This window comes from Oncorhynchus gorbuscha, linkage group LG03 (assembly GCF_021184085.1).
Source record: "Oncorhynchus gorbuscha isolate QuinsamMale2020 ecotype Even-year linkage group LG03, OgorEven_v1.0, whole genome shotgun sequence".
Taxonomy (NCBI): domain Eukaryota; kingdom Metazoa; phylum Chordata; class Actinopteri; order Salmoniformes; family Salmonidae; genus Oncorhynchus; species Oncorhynchus gorbuscha.
Genome location: NC_060175.1, coordinates 34,629,706 through 34,649,615, shown reverse-complemented (window position 1 = coordinate 34,649,615; position 19,910 = coordinate 34,629,706). Strand labels below are relative to the sequence as shown.

The window sequence follows — 19,910 nt, the reverse complement described above, 5'->3', positions numbered from 1 at the left end:
GCGTTTTGAGTAGCGCCTGCAGGGTTGAAATATGTTACTCTCTTTGTTTACTGCAGTGCTATTATCAGATAATAGCTTCTTATGCTTTCACCGAAAAACATTTTTAAAATATGACATGTTGGCTGGATTCACACGAGTGTAGCTTTAATTTGCTATCTTGCATGTGTGATTTAACGAAAGTTTGAATTTTATAGTATTTTACTTGATAGCTACATATACAAATAGCTAGCTAGAACAAAGTGTTAATAAGATAAATTAATTAAAAAGATTAAAAGCAATACAAATAAGTTCTCCAGTAGGCATTAAGTAGGCATTAAATTAGTACTTTTTTCAATTCCACAAAAAAATCTTTCTTCTCTTTCCAATGATGTAATTATCGAGATGGTGCTTTAAATCCCAGAAGAAGCTTTAGAGTTCCTATAGATTCAATAAAAAGACAATGTATTCCATTGAGCTCATTTCATCCATTGCGGAGTGTGTTTGACAGGTCATTACAAACATTCCCGCAGTCGTAACATTAACAGGGAAAAACGACAGGCACAAGCAAGAGTATGAAAAAGTCGCCTGAGTAAAATGGAAGCAATCAATCCAGCAAGATTTAAGTGCCAAGTGGATTTTGCACCCCTCAAACACAGGAAATAGATGGCTGAGAAAGAGGGTGGTGATGATGTTACTGCTGCTGATGTCATCATTGGAAGCCTTCAGGCTCCATATCCCAGAACAGGGGTCTTGCATAATAGTGTAGTGTCGTAATGACTGAGTCATGGAAGAACACATCAGATGTTACAATATGGACATAGTACTACATGTTATACTGTGTAGCCTGACAAAAGCAGAAGAAAATATACCTATTCAATTGCAAACATTGTAATGTTTGTTTTTCCTTTGGCGGACACTCAATGAAAAAGCACTGTTTGTGCACTCAAACCCTAGCCTATGTGGCCAGTCTGAAATTGTAATTAGGCTATATTCAGGGTCAAGTTCATGATGCACCCTTATATGGGACAAGACATTGATTGTTCATAAAGAAATCAGCCAAATCTTCTGCTGGCATAGTTTGACACTCCCACATATGCAAGGAACAGACCTAGCACTCTTGTAACAAGACTCTCGTAACAGTGTCAGTAAATTTAACTGAAGGTGTAGCTGTATATGCTGGTAGCCTAGCAGTTAGAGAGTTGGACCAGTAACTGAAAGGTTGCTGTTTTGAATACCTGAGCCGCCAAGGTAAATCATCTGTTGATGTGCCCTTGGGCAAGGCACTTAACCCTAATTTGCTCCAGGGGCACCATACTACTATGTCTGACCCTGCAAAACAAAACATTTCACGGTGCCTATTCGGTGTATGTGACAATAAAACATTTGTATTAACAGAGATAGAGCAGTTTGTCATGCCACAGACAGACTTGAGTTCACCAAGTCTTTTAGAATCCCATAGAACAGCAGATAGGTGCAGCACTGAAATGCTTGCATCTGACATACAGGAGGATTATGGTTTACAGTGGCACGTGGTTCAATCAATATAATAACAAATCACAGCATTCTATGACAAGGATTGTGATTTAAAATACCACATTCAAAACCCATTTTAAACTATTTAACAAGACGTTTACAAGGGCAACCCCCTACCTAAATATTACATCAACAACAGGCAGCTTGTTTACAGCTGACCACTGCTATGGTAAACATGCAATATGCCCCACTTCTCCAGTCCTGCAAATGAAGCTTCAGTCCCGTTCAGGGACATGACTGAGTGACAACAATCCGTGATAGGCTATTTGTGGATCAAATAAGAAATGTACTACATTTACTAACAAATAACATCCAACATACCATTATCATTGAATAACATTTCAACATAAATGCATTTTTATCAAATAGCCCATCGGCTGGCATCGTCACTATTCTGCTGATAAAAATGCAACATGTAGGCTACCCTAAAGATGTATAATGGACAATTAACGTTCCACTAGCTAAACCACATTGCGATGCTAGCATAGGCACTATCAACAACAGTCTTTGCGAACGCTAAATTAGTATATTAATGACAAATATTCGCCCCTGGCTTTCTAAAAAATAATTGTTGACATCGCTTTATTATGATTTAAGCAGGCAATAAGGCTCTGTTGTTGGAAAACTAGTCTACGTGACGAGCTTGTTTACGTCCTCCGCTAGTTAGCAAACGCAACGCAATAGGGCTGCTTGCACACATCGTTGAAACTCCCTCATCGCATCCAGCATAAAATGACAAGTGCTAAGACTCCACCGGCATTGTACCCTACCTGCCATGTCTCGCGTGGCTCGTGGACGGCATGAAACTCTCATTGTCCAGGTTTGAAGGAGAGCAGTTGTCCAGCGTGGTTTCGTTTAATGTGAGTCTCTCCGCGGCGTTCAATGACACTGAGCGTAGAGGGTGGAGAGGATTACAGAGCGCGCAAACGCAGCAGCAGATGCGCTACAACCGTTGTGTTTTAAGCACAGCCACTGAGGTAATCCACTAGGTTTTGTTTTACGCTACCATAAATTAATTATATTTTAAAATACAAATGTATGTGTGGCAATGAGATCAGGGGTGCCAATAAGAGTTGAGTGGCGATGAGGTCAGCAAGATTGAGATAATTCATAAACTCATATCTCTCACACACACACACACACACACACACACACACACACACACACACACACACACACACACACACACACACACACACACACACACACACACACACACACACACACACACACACACACACACACACACACACACACACACACACACACACACACACACACAATTCAAGGGAAGTTTAGTCAGAGTTTGATTAAGGATTTTACAGATTTTATTTTTAGAAAGGGCTTAATTGGGCATCGTATTCTTCACTAAAACATTTTTTTCAATGATGCATCATTATTTAACAGTGAATTAATTCAAAATGAAAGACAAAAGTGAAGACTTCAAATAACAACATGCTTGAGAAAACATGCTTGTGAAAGTAGGGGGATATTTCTCCTCTCACCCTGTTATCTCTACAGCCACTGCCCGCTGTAAGAATCCATCTCTGACTGGCTTGTGGTGTCATCTGCGGAGGAGAAGACAGACATGATGAGCTGCAGAACAGGCCTGACTTGAGACGACCCCAGGGTAAGCTGACATCACAGACTGTGGATGAGATGATATGGAGAGAGAGATACAGTAGGTCCACCTTTATGATGCTGGAGGTATTGGTGTTTCTGGAATATCTCCCTCAGTGCACTCAGGACCAGGTCAGACTCTACAGCAGAGGGTGAGCCCACCTATCACACGCACACACACACACACACACACACACACACACACACACACACACACACACACACACACACACACACACACACACACACACACACACACACACACACACACACACACACACACACACACACACACACACACACACACACACACCATTGTATCAACCTCACATCGCCATACATTGGACATAGTCTATGACTTTGATTGACATGCCCCAGTCATGTTCTCTCACCGGTCTGAAGCTCATGGTCTTTCTAATCCTCTCAGCGAGTGCCCCTGCAGGGGAAGGGGGGGCGGGCATAGAGGGAGGTTGGGGGACCCAGGGTGGGAGAGGGCTCTTGGAGACATCTCGAGAGCTGACACTCCGTGTGAGGGGGGACGGGAGAGGAGGCAGAGGCCCCTTCCTCAGGGCCAGGGAGGTGGAGGTCCCTGTAGCTCTGTTGGGTAAGGTCTTAGAGGCTGAACCTATGAGAGACACCAAAACAATTCTGTCCTGTGTTCTTCAGTCTTGGCTCTGGAGACACACAGGGTGGGTGCACAGGCTTTTGTTCTAGCTTAGCACTAACACACCTGATTCAACTAATAATCGAGGCAATGCAAAAGATGATCCCTCTTAGCCAGCAGGGGGCCTACCTCTGTTGTTCATGTCCCTGCTATCAGCCTCCACGCCCCCCAGACTGTAGATGAGGCTGCAGATTACTTTAGATGTGTGTCTGTCCGTCACATCCTCCTCATTTTGTCTCTCCATCCTGACCAGCTTCCTCAGAGCAGGGTCCAGCTCTCTAGTCTGCACACAGGTGAGGATGATGATGCATGTGACATTACAATAGCATTGATGACTGTGATATAACAGATATAAATGTGCAATTAGAATTTTATGAATTATTCTATGATGATCATAATACGCTGTCAGATCAAAACCTTGTATTAAAAGCAATTACTCTCATCAATGTACTCTGTACATTTCATGACTCTAGGACCAATGAAATGTGTTCAAAATACCTTTTGAATTTTGTTATTGTTAATTGGAGATAGGTTTTCATCCGACAGCTACATAATAATGGTTGTGTTATGGATGTGTTAAAATACCAGTGGTGTCATGTGTGTGCTCACACTGAGGCCTTGCTCTGGATCCACTCTCACCTGGGACTCCTGTCTGTGGAGAAGAGAGAAGATTAAATCAGCCATTTGTCTTTTACTCCATTCTAATGCAGCATCATAAAATATCTCTTATAGTGAATTGTCTGAGTCTGTCTGAGCTATATTTCTATATATATATACATATATTACTATATTTCTATATTTCTCACTCTGACACATATGGAGATGGAGTGCTGATCTCAGATCGTCTCTGTTCCTGTTCACAGATACAGCCTGAGGAGAAGTCCACACTGCCAGTATGGTTCATCTGCCCACTAGCTCTGTCTGAGAGAGGGGGGGAGAGAAAAAGATGGGGGGTTCAGCAAAAGAGAGCAACATATAAAATATTATGGGAGAAATAGAGTGAAATACAGAGACAGAGAGATGGGAGAAGAGGAGACAAGGGAGAGTAAGAAAGAGAAGAGGACTGGCTTGCCTGAAGCTGAGTGAGCTTATTATAATGTAAATGTAATCTGAAGTGTGTGTGTTTCTCTCCAAACCTGGGGCTTGTTGGATCTGTCTCTCCACGGCTGCACAGAACCTCTCTGCCTCTGCCTCATCTGCAAAGTTCAGGCCCGCCTGGCAGTCCTAAACAAACACACACATCAAGGACAAGAACAATAACCTTTTCAGAGCTATGCTATTAGCCAAAGCCTTTTTAGAGCCAGTGCTATTATGAGCATGTTACAGAACCAACCAACCAATGAACTCACATAACCCTGTAGGCCTAACCCTAACCCTAGCCCCACACCCTGGCTCAACCCTAACCCTAGCCATTAACCTAACCCCAACCCTAGCATAACCCTAACCGTAGTCTCAACACTAACCCTATCACTAGCTTAATATCCACACACTGGCTCAACCGTAGCCTCAGCTCTAACCCTAGCTTTGTGTCCATACCAGGCTCAACCCTAACCCTAAACATTAACCTAACCCCAAACCTAGGATAACCCTAACCCTAGCATAACCCTCAACCCTAACCCTATCACTAGCTTAATATCCACACACCTGCTCAACCCTAGCTTCATGTCTACCCCAGGCTCAGCCCTAACCCTAGCTTCATGTCCACATCCTGTTTCAACTCTAATCCTAATCCTGTTTCAACTCTAACCCTAACCCATTTAATAGCAGAATGTTAATTAATTTAATATGCCCTTAAAAGCTGTTCCATGAGCAGATTTGTTGCTTTGGTTATCAGGATTGAAACATAATTATAGAGTTCTGTTTGATAAGGGAATAACTTAAATCTTAAAATGTGATTTCAGGGCATGTCACTTACATTTGCAGGGAAAGTGTGGAAGTAGGGGTGGGGTGCAGAGTAAAGAAAAGGAACATACAGCTCCTGTTCCCACAGCAACTTAGATCTCTGGTAGGTTAAAGGAGAAAGAGAGTAGATTAGATAATTAAGTGTACATAAAGTTGATTGGAGGTACACAAGACAGACTCCCCAACTCTCATCATGAGCCGCCCGGCTGTTACCAAGAACCACATACCGGATTTTTAACGGGTCGTTAGCAAATTAGTTTTCATAGTATTTTCTGCAGCTACCTAGCTCAAATTCTAGATGTCAGATTAAAACGAGACCATAGCATCCATAAAGTGACCATTAGACTTTGAAAAAAAATTGTATTGACTAAATTTGAAGGTGCAAAATGTTTATTAAACTGATAATTTATCTCAAAGTACATTTCCGTCGATGAAGAAACAACATTGTGCTACCTTTTTGTAGCATTTCTGACAATGCTAACCATTTTTTTAGCCAAAACTCAAAGTTTTAACACTGTGTCGGTTGCTTGGCAACAACACAGTTGCTTGCGTCAGGCTGCCAGTCATAATAATTATATATGCAAACACATCTAGGCTACTGTAGATAGCTAGCTATATGGTGGTATTCAAGCTGAGGTTAATCAATAAATACAAGCAGATATTTTGATTAGCTACGTAGCTATCTAGCTAACGTTACCTAGCTAGCTTGTACAAAGTCCAGCAGCTAGCCTCTGTAGCTAGCTAACACCAGTCAGCTGAAAGCTAGCGAAGCAAACAGGCAAGTAAAAGACGCTTGCCAATGAATGTGGTTTTATTTTGATTAGTTATGTAGCTATACCAGTCAGATTAGAACATTGGCATGCTCGCTAACCAACAAGTGAGGAAAGCTACTTAGCTATATTTTTTTTCAAGTAAGGTTTTCATATAAGGGTGAAGTTATATCATGTGAAAACGGCTTAGCTAGACACTTGTGTGTAATTGGAGAACAAACAAATATGCACAAATAAGCTAGCAAACGTCCTTGGCTGCTATGATAACATAAGACTGTAATGTTAGCTAACGTGTATAGCCAGTTCATGCGCCACAATATCATACTTTCTTACACAAAACATAGCTAGGTAAGGTTAGTTGCGTTCAGTTTAAAACCACCAAACTTTGAGAAACTGCTTTCCTAATCACATTAATTTGCATTGCACAGACCAAGCTAGAGTAAGGATTGTGCCCTTTTTTAAATTTTCGCCTAAAATGACATACCCAAATCTAACTGCCTGTAGCTCAGGTCCTGAAGCAAGGATATGCATATTCTTGATACAATTTGAAAGGAAACACTTTGAAGTTTGTGGAAATGTGAATGAATGTAGGAGAATATAACACATTAGATCTGGTAAAAGATAATACAAAGAAAAATCATTCATTTTCTATTATTATTATTTTTTTCAGAATCTTTGAAATGCAAGAGAAAGGCAATACTTTCACAATGGAGTCTAGGTGTATTAGATTTTTGCCACCAAATGGCAGCAGTGTGTGTGCAATGTTTCAGACTGATCCAGTGAAGAATTACATTACTGCACAATATTTTGTATCTAGTCTGCCAGGAGTTTGCCCAAATGTGCCGAATTGGTCAATTGATACATTTTCAAGTACATAACAATAGAGAACATACAAAAATGCTATGGTAATAAAAAATGTAAGTTTACACACTCCCAGGAATGTCATACATGATGGATCATTAGTTTATACACTAACTTTCACACATCTAGATGGCCGGACAGGGTGCAGAAATACCGCACGGCCATCTAGATGTGTGTCTTAGTCTAGTCTTCTTCTCTGTTGCATTTCAGAGGGTCTTACCATTTTGCAATATTCAGCTCAGCTGTCGGTCATGCTGGTCTGTATTTAAATTGCAACCATTTCAACGTGTAGCCACCGCTTTCTGGTCTGTTAGTTTTAAACAATTTTACACACCAATAGCAACCCTGCAATGTACTGGTCTCAATGGTTGATTATTCAGGACAGCTACAATCACTTTACTACAACCCGGCATGTTTTGGTCTAGTAGTTTTAAACCATTTTACATGCCAGTAGCAACCTGGCAACGTACTGGTCTAATGTACATTTCGTTAGCAGTCCTTTTATGCACTCTGTAAAAAAGAGGTGTCCTGTTGGCATAATGTCTGTGGTCACGTCAATTATCTCATTTGGAAGGCTAAAAACATATGGCTGTCTTTTCACAAATAGTTTCATATTTAATCATATAACTTGTACAACATTTAGATGTAAACCTAATCCCTTGAATGCGTACACCTCCAGAGATGCAGTTATTTAGTTACACCATCCTTAATGATATCATAAAACAACAACTGATTTGACATGATTATTGTTTGGAGCCCCACTAACCATTTCCCAAATTATTTATGTTATAAATATTGTTTCAACGTCCAATCTTTTGATGTTAAAGTATTGCAAAGTCTCTCTCTGTTGTAACACTCAGACATTCCAGGCTCAATCCTGCAAAGACAAGAGAGAGAGTTTACGGCCGGTTGTTAAGTCACACAACCGGCCCAACTCCCTCTCTGGTGGGAGAGAGGGGGGAGCTCTCTTTGATCCTCACCCATGAGGGAAAGTCATAACAGGGGATACCTAGTCAGTTGTACAACTGAGCACATTCAACCTAATGTGTCTCCTGCATTTAACCCAAACCCTCTGAATCAGAGAGGTGCGGGGGGCTGCATTAATCAACATTAGCATCATTGGCACCCGGTTGTTGTTGGGGATTAAATACCTTGCTCAAGGGCAGAACGACATATTTTTTCACCTTGCCGACTCAGGGATTCGACCCAGCAACCTTTTGGTTAATGGCCCAACACTCTTAACTGCTAGGCTACCTGGGTGACATGTCTGGTGGGTATGCAGTGAAATTTTCAGCTTCCAGGAATTGTGTACAAATCCGTGTGACATGGGGCTGGCTGTGCATTATCATGCTGGAACATGAGGAGATGGTGGTGGATGAATTGCACGACAATGGGCCTCAGGATCTCATCGGGGTATCTCTGTGCATTCAAATTGAAATCGATAAAATGCAATTGTGTTCGTTGTCCATAGCTTATACCTGCCCATACCATAATCCCACCGCCACCAAGGGGCACTCTGTTCACTATGTTGATATCAGCACCATGGGGCACTCTGTTCACTATGTTGATATCAGCACCATGGGGCACTCTGTTCACTATGTTGATATCAGCACCATGGGGCACTCTGTTCACTATGTTGATATCAGCGAACCGCTTGCCCATACGTACACTCTGTCTGCCATCTGCCCGGTAAAGTTGAAACCGCGATTCACCTGTGAAGAGCACACTTCTCCAGCGTGCCAGTGGCCATCGAAGGTAAGCATTTTCACACTGTAGTAGATTACGATGCAGGACTGCAGTCAGGTCAATACCCTGGCGAGGACGACGAGCATGCAGATAAGATTCCCTAAGACAGTTTCTGACTGTTTGTGCAGAAATTATTTGGTTGTGCAAACCCACAGTTTCATCAGCTTTCTGGGTGGCTGATCTCAGACGATCCCACAGGAGAAGAAGCTGGATGTGGTGGTACTGGACTGGCTTGGTTACACGTGGTCTGCAGTTGTGAGGCCTGTTGGACGTACTATCAAATTCTCTAAAACAACGTTGGAGGCAGCTTATGCTAGGGAAATTAACATTCAATTATTTGGCAACAGCACTGGTGGACATTCCTGCAGTCAGCATGCCAATTGCACACTCCCTCAAAACTTGAGACATCTGTGGCATTGTGTTGTGTGACAAAACTGCATATTTTAGAGTGACCTTTTATTATCCCTTGCACAAGGTGCACTGGTGTAAAAAAACATGGAAATTAATTAATTATATTTTAAGTGAGAGGTAGGCATTGTTCTGAAGCCAAACAATAAAGGACATTCACATGAGCACAACAATGTCTATTTCACCCATGCTCTACCAAGGTTTTCCTGCACACAGCTTTGACCTACTACAGTAGCTACAGTACCAGTCAAAAGTTTGGACACACCTACTCATTCAAGGGTTTTCTTTATTTGTAAAATAATAGTGAAGACATCACAACTATGAAATAACACATATAGAATCATGTAGTAACTGGAAAAGTGTTAAACAAATCAAAATATATTTTATATTTGAGATTCTTCAAAGTAGCCACCCTTTGCCTTGATGACAGCTTTGCACACTCTTGGCATTCTCTCAACCAGCTTCACCTGGAATGCTTTTCCAACAGTCTTGAAGGAGTTCCCACATATGCTGAGCACTTGTTGGCTGTTTTTCCTTCACTCTGTGGTCCAACTCATCCCACACCATCTCAATTGGGTTGAGGTCAGGTGATTGTGGAGGCCAGTCCATCTGACGCAGCACTCCATGACTCACCTTCTTGGTCAAATAGCCCTTACACAGCCTGGAGGTGTGTTGGGTCATTGTCCCGTTGAAAAATAAATGATAGTCCCTCTAAGTGCAAACCAGATGGGATGGCGTATCGCTGCAGAATGATGTGGTAGCCATGCTGGTTAAGTGTGCCTTAAATTCTAAATAAATCACAGGCAGTGTCACCAGCAAAGCAACCTCACACCATCACACCTCCTCCACGCTTCATGGTGAGAACCACACATGCGGAGATCATCCATTTTCACCGGTCTATTGTCCATTGTTTGTGTTTCTTGGCTCAAGCAAGTCGCTTCTTATTATTGGTGGCCTTTAGTAGTGGTTTCTTTGCAGCATTTTGACCATGAAGGCCTGATTCACGCAGTCTCCTCTGAACAGTTGATGTTGAGATGTGTCTGTTACTTGAACAGTGTTTATTTGGGCTGAAATGTCTGAGGCTGGTAACTCTAATGTACGTATTTTCTCCATCAGAGGTAACTCTATGTCTTCTATTCTAATAGTGGTCCTCATGAGAGCCAGTTTCCTCATAGCATTTGATGGTTTTTGCGACTGCAGTTGAAACTTTAAAAGTTATTGACATTTTCTGTATTGACTGACCTTCATGTCTTAAGTAATGATGGACTGTCATTTCTTTGCTTATTTGAGCTGTTCTTGCCATAATATAGATTTGGTATTTTACCAAATAGGGCTATCTTCTGTATATCCCCCCCACCCAACCCCACCTTCCTTGTCGCAACACAACTGACTGGCTCAAACGCATTAAGAAGGAAAGAAAAAAAAAACACTTTTAAGAAAAAACACCTGTTAATTTAAATGCATTCCAGGTGACTTTAAAAATAAAGAAAAAACCTTGAATGAGTAAGTGTTCTAAAACTTTTGACCAGTAGTGTATGTATACATTGGTAAGAAATGGTATGTGAACCCTTCAGAATTACCTGGATTTCTGCATAAATGTTACATAAAATTTGATCTGATCTTCATCTAAGTCACAACAATAGACAATAACACTCAAATTATTTTATTTTTATTGTCTGTATTGAATACATCATTTAAACATTCAGTGTAGGTTGGAAAAAGTATGTGAACCCCTAGGCTAATGACTTCTCCAAAAGCTAATTGGAGTCAGGAATCAGCTAACTTGGAGTTGAATCAATGAGGCAAGATTGGAGATTTTGGTTAGGGCTGCTCTGCCCCATAAAAAACACTTACAAAACGTGAGTTTTCTATTCACAGAAAGGATTGCCTGATGTGAACCAAGCCTCAAATAAAAGAGATCTCAGAAGACCTAAGATTAAGAATTGTTCCCTTGGATAATGCTGGAAAGGGTTACAAAAGTATCTCTAAGAGAAAGTCCACAGTAAGACAAATTTGTCTATAAATGGAAAAATGTCATTACTGTTGCTACTCTCCCTAGGAGTGGCCGTCCTGCCAAGAGGACTGCAAGAGCACAGCGCAGATCTCAATGAGGTTAAGAAGAATCCTAAAGTGTCAGCTAAAGACTTACAGAAATCTCTGGAAGCCTCTGTTGACGAGTCTACAATATGTAAAACACTAAACAAGAATGGTGTTCATGGGAGGACACCACAAAAGAAGCCACTGCTGTCAAAAACATTGCTGTACGTCTGAAGTTCGCAAAAGAGCAACTGGATGTTCCACAGCGCTACTGGCAAAATATTCTGTGGACAGATTAAACTAAAGTTGAGTTGTTTGGAAGGAAAACACAACACTGTGTGTGGAAAAAAGGCACAGCACAGCAAAATCAAAACATCATCACAGGTGGAGGGAGCATCATGGTTTGGGGCTGCTTTGCTGCCTCAGGGTCTGGACAGCTTGCTATCATCGACGGAAAAACGAATTCCCAAGTTTATCAAGACATTTTGCAGGAGAATGTAAGGCTATTGTCCGCCAATTGAAGCTCAACAGAAGTTAGCTGATGAAACAGGACAACAACCCAAAAGACAAGTAAATCAACAATGGAATGGCTTGAACAGAAGAAAATACGCCTTCTGGAGTGGCTCAGTCAGTCCTGACCTCAACCCGATTGAGATGCTGTGGCATGACCTCAAGAGAGCATTCACACTATACATCCCAAGAATATTGTGGAACTGAAACAGTTTTGTAAAGAGGAATAGTTCAAAATTCATCCTGACTATTATGCAGGTCTGATCCGCAACTAAAGAAAATGTTTGGTTGAGGTTATTGCTGTCAAAGAAGGGTCAAACTGTTATTAAATCCAAGGGTTCACATACTTTTTCCAACCATCAAGACATCAACAATTATAATTGTTTGTGTGTTATCAGTTCAAGCAGACTGTGTTTGTCTATTGTTGTGACTTAGATGAAGATCAGATCACATTTTATGGCCAATTTATGCAGAAATCCAGGTAATTCTAAAGGGTTCACATACTTTTTCTTCACACTGTATATATCATGTTGCTGTAACTATTTTTGAGATATAGGCCTATTGTAAATGTGTATTATTGTTGCGTCCCCGTCATTATTGCAAAAAGAAATACAAGTACAAACATAACTTTAAGCTACATATTATTTTGACAGAGGTAATGGACTGTCCATTCATCAGCACAGCAATTTATAAAACAGGACCATGTTTGATACACCAGTGGTTCTGAGCTTATGTTAATATTACACAGTTAAGATAACAGTTACAGAGATCAGGAATGTAGACAGGCTCTATCTACATGAGCTACTGTGTCCAAGTCACCACCACCTGTTATGTTGGGTGCCTAATGACCAAAAAATGATTTTATTATGATTAGATATTGCTAAAATAAAGGTTTATGGAAATACAGGCATGCACCACATTACTACAAGCCAAAACAGCCCAAGCCTAATGGCTTGTAAGTATAAAAGCAAAGCTCGCTTTCATTTCAGAAAAAAATCTTGAAAAGGTAGCTTAATCGGATAATGTCATACTGGTATGTGAAGAATCCAATACTTTACCTTGTACGCGGTACAAATCCCATTATTGTGGAAGCATGTCCTCTAAGAGTATGAATTAGACTTTTTAAGAAGGTTTGAATTCTAAGCAACCTGCATACACATAGTTTGAAGTACATTACTAACATAGCTACTGTAGTAGGTCAAAGCTATGTACTGGAAAACCTTGGTAGTGCATGGGTGGAGTAGGAATTTTGGTGCTCATGTGAATTTCCTTTTTTTTCGGCTTCAGACCTATTTCTACTTCTCATTTAAAACTTTGTTTTTGTTTTTAAATAAAATGCAGTTAATAGTCATCAGTAATATACAAAGCAAAAACACATGCACACACCCTTTAACACAAAGCATATTGTTTTTTAAGGAACCTGTGCGCTCACGGTGACTGGTAAAGACACACACACACACACACACACACACACACACACACACACACACACACACACACACACACACACACACACACACACACACACACACACACACACACACACACACACACACACACACACACACACACACACACACACACACACACACACACACACACACACACACACGGAGAGACACACACACGGAGAGACATAAAGAGATTCCAATGAGGCCTGCTCTATGGAGACTGAATAAACAGGTCAACCTGGCATCTTGCCAGAGGTCAGAAGCACTTCCTGCTTTTAGTTTTAAACCAGAGACACAATGAAAACAGCCATGACAACTTAAATAAAATATGATATTTATGCACACTATATGGTCTCATACTAATCTGATTGCTGATTTAAAAAATCTGTAAATAGTAGAGAGAGAGAGAGAGGTAACTCCTCTGAAGGTCTGAGTATCTGGTGAAGCAGGTGTTATGACTCGTTTGGTGGTGGTTCCTCTGACCTTGACGCAGTACACACGCAGGAAGTAGGAGTGTTGTGAGCTGTCTTCGACCAGACACACTACCCCAGAGCCCTCATGCCTCCACACCTGACGCCCAGGGAAGGACACATACACCTGGGCTACTGCTGAGACCACTGCCTGAAACGGACACACACATATACACACTCACAATTTGTAACCGGTTACAGATTAGGTTCACTATTTAACACACTAGCTCTCACAGTCTCACGACAGAATTAGACGGTTAAGTTCAGGCATTAACTCCGAAATCTTAAGGTTAGGCATTAACTCCAAATGGTTGAGGTAAGGGTTAAGGTTTGGGATAGGCATAAATGAAAAATCGCAAACAAATTGTCTATCGCTGGATTAGAATTTACAACCTTTGGAATCAGATGCTTAACCAAAAAATACTTGAATGTAGCAGTGCTCACTGTTGCCCCTAGTGGCCGGTTTCTAAGTCATCTAATACTGACTTGTATCAAGAGTGACCTTGATAGTCCAATACTGACTTGTATCAAGGGTGACCTGGATGTACAATCTATATGATTGTACATTTTACACTTGTAACTTACTACTAGGTCGTGGTATTCAAAATAGATGGCATTTGTATCAACCACAACCAAATTATCCCCTCTGCCCTCACACACAGCCCTTTCACCTGCAGGGCTTCACATGTGATTCACTAGGACTGATACACTGGAAAGTACCTCAGGACTTTCAAAGATCATCACCATCCCTGACTGGATACTATATATTATTGTTTGTTACTTATTTCATCCTAATATTTTGTCTGCAAAGTTTTTAAAACCAAGGATACAATCCGCTACGTATTTATTTGGACAATGAAGCTAAAACTTTAAATTTGGCTCTATACTACAGCCTTTTCGATTTGAGATTAAATGTTTTCTGAAGTGACAGTTCAGAATGTTACCTTTTTTTTGAGAGTATTTGAATAAATATATGTTTTAACATTGAGAAAGTAATGCACTTTGTGTACAGTTCCTTCAGAAATTATTCCACCACTTTGTTGTGTTACAAAGTGGGATTAAAATGTATTTAATTGTCATTTTTTGGTCAAAATTCTACACAAAATACTCTAATGTCAAAATGGATCATGAGTGAGAAAGATGCACAAAGATCATGACCCAAATGCATGCTAACCTCTCACCAGTACCAATAATGGGGGTTAGCATTTTTGGGGGGGTATCATATTTATGGCTCTGTAACTTCTTCACTCATCATTATTCATGAGTCATGATTATATGTAATCATGTTAGCACCCACAATAATGTACAAGTGTTAAAAAACATATTCTGTTCTTATTTACAATAAAAGTGATTCCAAAATCACACAATACATTATTAACCATTAGTTTCCATTGGGCACAACATAATAAGAAACACAACTGCAAATGCATCCAACAAGTTTGTAGAGTCACAAGCCTTATGTAGTCATTGCGTGCTAGGAATATGGGACCAAACAATAAAAGTTTGACTGACTTTAATACACTATATGTGAATTTGTCCAATTATGACACCCTCAAAGGGGGGGACTAGATACAAGTGCTTTCATTTCTAAACGATAAAACATATGTAAGAAAATATCCTCAAATAAAAGGTGACATTTGGTACTGTTACTTCATATAAAACATTTCATCTCAAATCCAAAATTCTGGAGTCTAGTGCCAAATTAAACGTTTTAGCTTCACTGTCCAAATAAATACTTAGTGAAGTGTACATGTGGCAACAGTGAGGTTGGGTGGAGAACAATAGGGAAATTAGTGAGTCCTCACTGGCCGTCAAGAGCTCAGATACATGAGAGAATGAGGAGAAATACGGAGGAATAACCAGCAACAGAAAGTGTGAACAAAGAGAGAAAGAAGGAAGAATGTTAAAGATGCCTCTAGGGGTTAAACTGACCTTACACTTGGCTCCCAGGAGAGTGAAGAGCAAAGCATTCTCACGGACCGTCAAGAGGTTGCTGAAAACTGGACATCCACACCCCCCATTGCACGCCATCCCTCACTCCTTCTCTCTTTATTCTATCTCTCTCTTTTTTATCAGCAATTCACTGACAATTTCTGTCTATGTACCACACACTGCAGTCTCAGTCAGAGATCCAAGCTGTCCAAGTACATTTACAGTGCACAAAATATGATTACGCTTACCGTCCAGTACATTCACTTAGTACATCCTCATGCAAATGTCTGTATGGGTATGCATGGTGTTTGAGGGACTGATGCGTATGTCAGATAAAAATATACAGGCATAGTACTGTTTTTCACTGACACACACGTCAGTCACTTAAACAGATACACACATTTGCATGAGGAAGTACTGAGTGAAGGTGTTGTACTCCATCTGAGACCACATCTTCATACATGATGCATGCTGACCCAAACTTCCTTAAAAACAAACATTCATTTAATTAAAATAGATCCAGTAAATTGTTTTTTTATTTATTTAACCAGGAAAGTCAGTTAAGAACAAATTCTTCTTTACAATGACGGCCTACACCGGCCAAACTCGGACAATGCTGGGCCAATTGTGCGCTGCCTCACGGAACTCCCAATCACGGCTGGTTGTGATACAGCCTGGATTCAAACCAGGCTGTATCAGCTGGAATCTCATATGTGCTGGTGACAGAACAAGTAAAGGAAAAAGAGAGAGATAAAAGCCTCCAATCTCACATCATTCTGATTACTGCCAACAGAGGACAAACTGCTGCCATCTCAATCTTAAAGGGGTCCAATTAAAAACACATGTTGACCAACAACAATGAAAAGAGGCTACAATTTTCCTGACGAGAAGATCTGACCAGGTCCAGAAAAAACTTGTAATCAGGAAAAACTCCTGGCCCTGGTGACGATTGGTTCAAATAATGACCTTACAGTACATTTGCACTGTTTCGCTATGGCTATATTCATCAATCTGGCAAGAGGGCAATATTTATTTTACAATAAAGCTATGGCCTTTGGCTTGCAACTGGAATTGTTTATTTACAGAGCCTTCAGAAAATATTCATACCCCTTGACTTATTCCACATTTTGTTATGTAAGTCTGAATTCAAAATGGATTATTTTTGTCACCCATCTACACACAATACTCCATAATGACAAAGTGAACATTTGTTTTTAGTTTTTTTTGAAAATGTAATGAAAATGATATAAATACATTTATAATTTACATAACTATTCACACCCCTGAGTCAATACTTTGTAGAAGCACCTTTGGTAGCAATTACAGCTGTGAGTCTTTCTGGGCAAGTCTTTAAGAGCTTTCCACACCGGGATTGTGCAACATTTCCATATGATTATTTTCTAAATTCTTCAAGCTCTTTCAAATTGGTTATTGATCATTGCTAGACAACCATTTTCAGGTCTTCCCGTAATTTTCAAGTAAATTTAAGTCAAAACTGTAACTCGGCCACTTAGGAACATTCAATGTCTTCTTGGTAAGCAACTCCAGTGCATATTTGGCCTTGTGTTTTAGGTTATTGTCCTGCTGAAAGGTGAATTCATCTCCCAGTGTCTGGTGGAAAGCAGACCGAACCAGGATTTTCCCTGGGATAATGCAAGTGCTTCGCTAAATTACGTTTCTTTTTATCCTGAAAAACTCCCCAGTCCTTAATGATTACAAGCATACCTAGAACATGATGCAGCCAGCACTATACTTCAAATATGGAGAGTGGTACTCAGTAATTGTACTGGACTTGCCCCAAACACAGCACTTTGTATACAGGACAAAAAGTGAATTGCTTTGCCAAATGTTTTGCAGTATTACTTTAGTACCTTGTTGCAAACTTGATGCATGTTTTGAAATATTTTTCTGTACAGGATTCCTTATTTTTACTCTGTCAATTAGGTTAGTATTGTGCAGTAACTACAATGTTGTTGATCCATCCTTTTCTCCTATCACAGCCATTAAACTCTGTAATTGTTTTAAAGTCACCATTGGCCTGAAATTCCTCTCCGGCAACTGAGTTAGGAAGGATGCTTGTATCTTTGTAGTGACTGGGTGTATTGATATATCACCCAAAGTGTAATTCATAATTTCACCATGCTCAAAGGGATATTCAATGTCTGCTCTTAACAAACCAAACATCCATCTACCATTAGGTGCCCTTCTTTGCATTGGAAAACAACATCCATCTACCAATAGGTGCCCTTCTTTGCATTAGAAAACAACATCCATCTACCATTAGGTGCCCTTCTTTGCATTAGAAAACAACATCCATCTACCATTAGGTGCCCTTCTTTGCATTAGAAAACAACATCCATCTACCATTAGGTGCCCTTCTTTGCATTAGAAAACAACATCCATCTACCATTAGGTGCCCTTCTTTGCATTGGAAAACAACATCCATCTACCATTAGGTGCCCTTCTTTGCATTAGAAAACAACATCCATCTACCATTAGGTGCCCTTCTTTGCATTGGAAAAACAACATCCATCTACCATTAGGTGCCCTTCTTTGCATTGGAAAACAACATATATTTTTTTTGTGGTTGAATCTGTGTTTGAAATTCACTGCTCGACTGAGGGACCTTACAAATAACTGTGTGGCATACAGAGATGAGCTAGTCATTCAAAAATCATGTTAAACACTATTATTGCACACAGAGTGAGTCCATGCAACTTATTATATTACTTGTTAAGCACATTTTTTATCCTGAATTTATTTAGGCTTGAATACATATTGACTCAATACATTTCATATTTATTTTCTAAAAACATGATTCCACTTTGACATTATGGGGTATTGTGTAAAGGCCAGTGAGAAATACATTGAAATGTAATACATTTGAAGTCCCCCGCCCCCCAGGTTTGTTTCCCCATAAACATAACAAATGGTATATGAATTACCATGCCTGGTTTCCCCAATATAGCACCGCCTAGCCTGCCAGTAACGCAGACCGGGACATAGACTATATGGGTGCTCATGATCTGAGGAGGGTAGAGGGAGAGAGAGAGGATGTAATAATATAATATTTAGTAGTTAAAATAAAAAAAGGAATTCTGATTGGGGACCTCTAGCCATACAATGTCATGAGGCACTGCCTTCATTACCTTGTTTAGGAAGCTCATTCAATCCCAGGGTGGTGTCAAATGTTGAAACCGATGCCGAACTCACCAAGCAGCCTGATAGCCTGACCAACAAGGTTGAGAAGCCTAGCAGCAAATGCAATACCCGCTCATCCCCCATGCCACCTGCTGACCAACAAGACTGAGAAAAGCCATGGCCTAGCACCAGCAGCACGAGTGTAACATCACAACAAGCACCTGCACCTCTGTTACCACAGCAACTAGCAGCTGACGACCTACAGTAGGTGATGAGGAGCCAGGGCAGGTTTGTCTTACTCGGGCTGCATTTTCAGTGGGAGAAAGTGGGCTTTTTGTAGTGCCTGGTTTAAGGTCTGCATTTGGCTGTGGTACACACTATGTCATCTGAGGAGGCAATAGAGGACATTTTCAATGTGTGTAGCTCCCTGTACAATTTCTTTAGGAAACCCATGGTGGCTACACAGTACAATGGGGGAAAACAGAAAATACTTCTTGATCAGAGATGGACTGCCAACCTCACCATGGTGTCAGTCATTGTGAAATCAAGTGACAACATCACAGAGATGTTCAGTTAAATTGAATCTACTCACGCATATGGCATTGATGTGACACTCGAGGCCACAGACTTATTAAAAGCAGTGACAGAGCCGAGCTTTAAGTTCCATGCTAATATGTGTGACGAGAATTTGTATCCCAATGTTCATAACTCAACAATCACTAAAACTTTGACCAATTCCCAGACGTTTGTAAGACCCTGGTTAATGAAGAATTAGACAAAGCTCCCAGTCTGCAATAGAACCACCCTTTATTCAGAGAGTACTCTGAAAATCATACAATGCACATAGCCTTTTATACCACACGCACACACACACGAGCACACACAC

The 19,910-nt window shown here is 40.5% G+C and overlaps 2 protein-coding genes and 1 long non-coding RNA gene across 7 annotated transcripts in view; 1 reads left to right on the top strand and 2 right to left on the bottom strand.

The window, feature by feature from the left end:
* LOC124031260 (6-phosphofructo-2-kinase/fructose-2,6-bisphosphatase 4-like) overlaps nucleotides 1-2,444 on the bottom strand; it is a 42,462-nt gene extending 40,018 nt beyond the window's left edge. For all 3 annotated transcript variants that reach the window (XM_046342319.1, XM_046342318.1, XM_046342316.1), the window contains exon 1: nucleotides 2,283-2,444. Coding sequence is in view for 1 of the 3 variants with exons in the window: in XM_046342316.1 (XP_046198272.1) it covers nucleotides 2,283-2,325 (43 nt within the window). In the remaining 2 variants the exon portion in view is untranslated. The remainder of the gene's footprint in view (nucleotides 1-2,282) is intronic.
* On the top strand, nucleotides 2,227-6,068 carry LOC124031262. Its single transcript, XR_006838100.1, has 4 exons — nucleotides 2,227-2,489; nucleotides 3,034-3,142; nucleotides 4,050-4,089; nucleotides 4,660-6,068. It is a non-coding gene; the product is annotated as an uncharacterized LOC124031262 (long non-coding RNA).
* LOC124031261 (wiskott-Aldrich syndrome protein-like) lies at nucleotides 2,833-19,170 on the bottom strand. Of its 3 annotated transcripts, none has more exons than XM_046342322.1 (10): nucleotides 19,033-19,170; nucleotides 13,965-14,102; nucleotides 5,712-5,798; nucleotides 4,933-5,020; nucleotides 4,603-4,717; nucleotides 4,382-4,448; nucleotides 3,926-4,079; nucleotides 3,525-3,757; nucleotides 3,204-3,294; nucleotides 2,833-3,080 (listed from the first exon to the last, which is right to left on the bottom strand). In XM_046342322.1, exons 1-10 carry the CDS (start codon nucleotides 19,048-19,050, stop codon nucleotides 3,028-3,030), a joined length of 1,044 nt encoding a protein of 347 aa, XP_046198278.1. In that variant the 5' UTR covers nucleotides 19,051-19,170; the 3' UTR covers nucleotides 2,833-3,027. The 3 variants fall into 3 exon arrangements, with proteins under 3 accessions (XP_046198278.1, XP_046198276.1, XP_046198277.1); XM_046342320.1 differs by lacking the exon at nucleotides 19,033-19,170 and adding an exon at nucleotides 15,884-16,275; XM_046342321.1 differs by lacking the exon at nucleotides 19,033-19,170 and adding an exon at nucleotides 15,884-16,273 and having other exon boundaries at nucleotides 4,406-4,448.
* Between the last annotated feature and the right edge of the window lie 740 nt (nucleotides 19,171-19,910).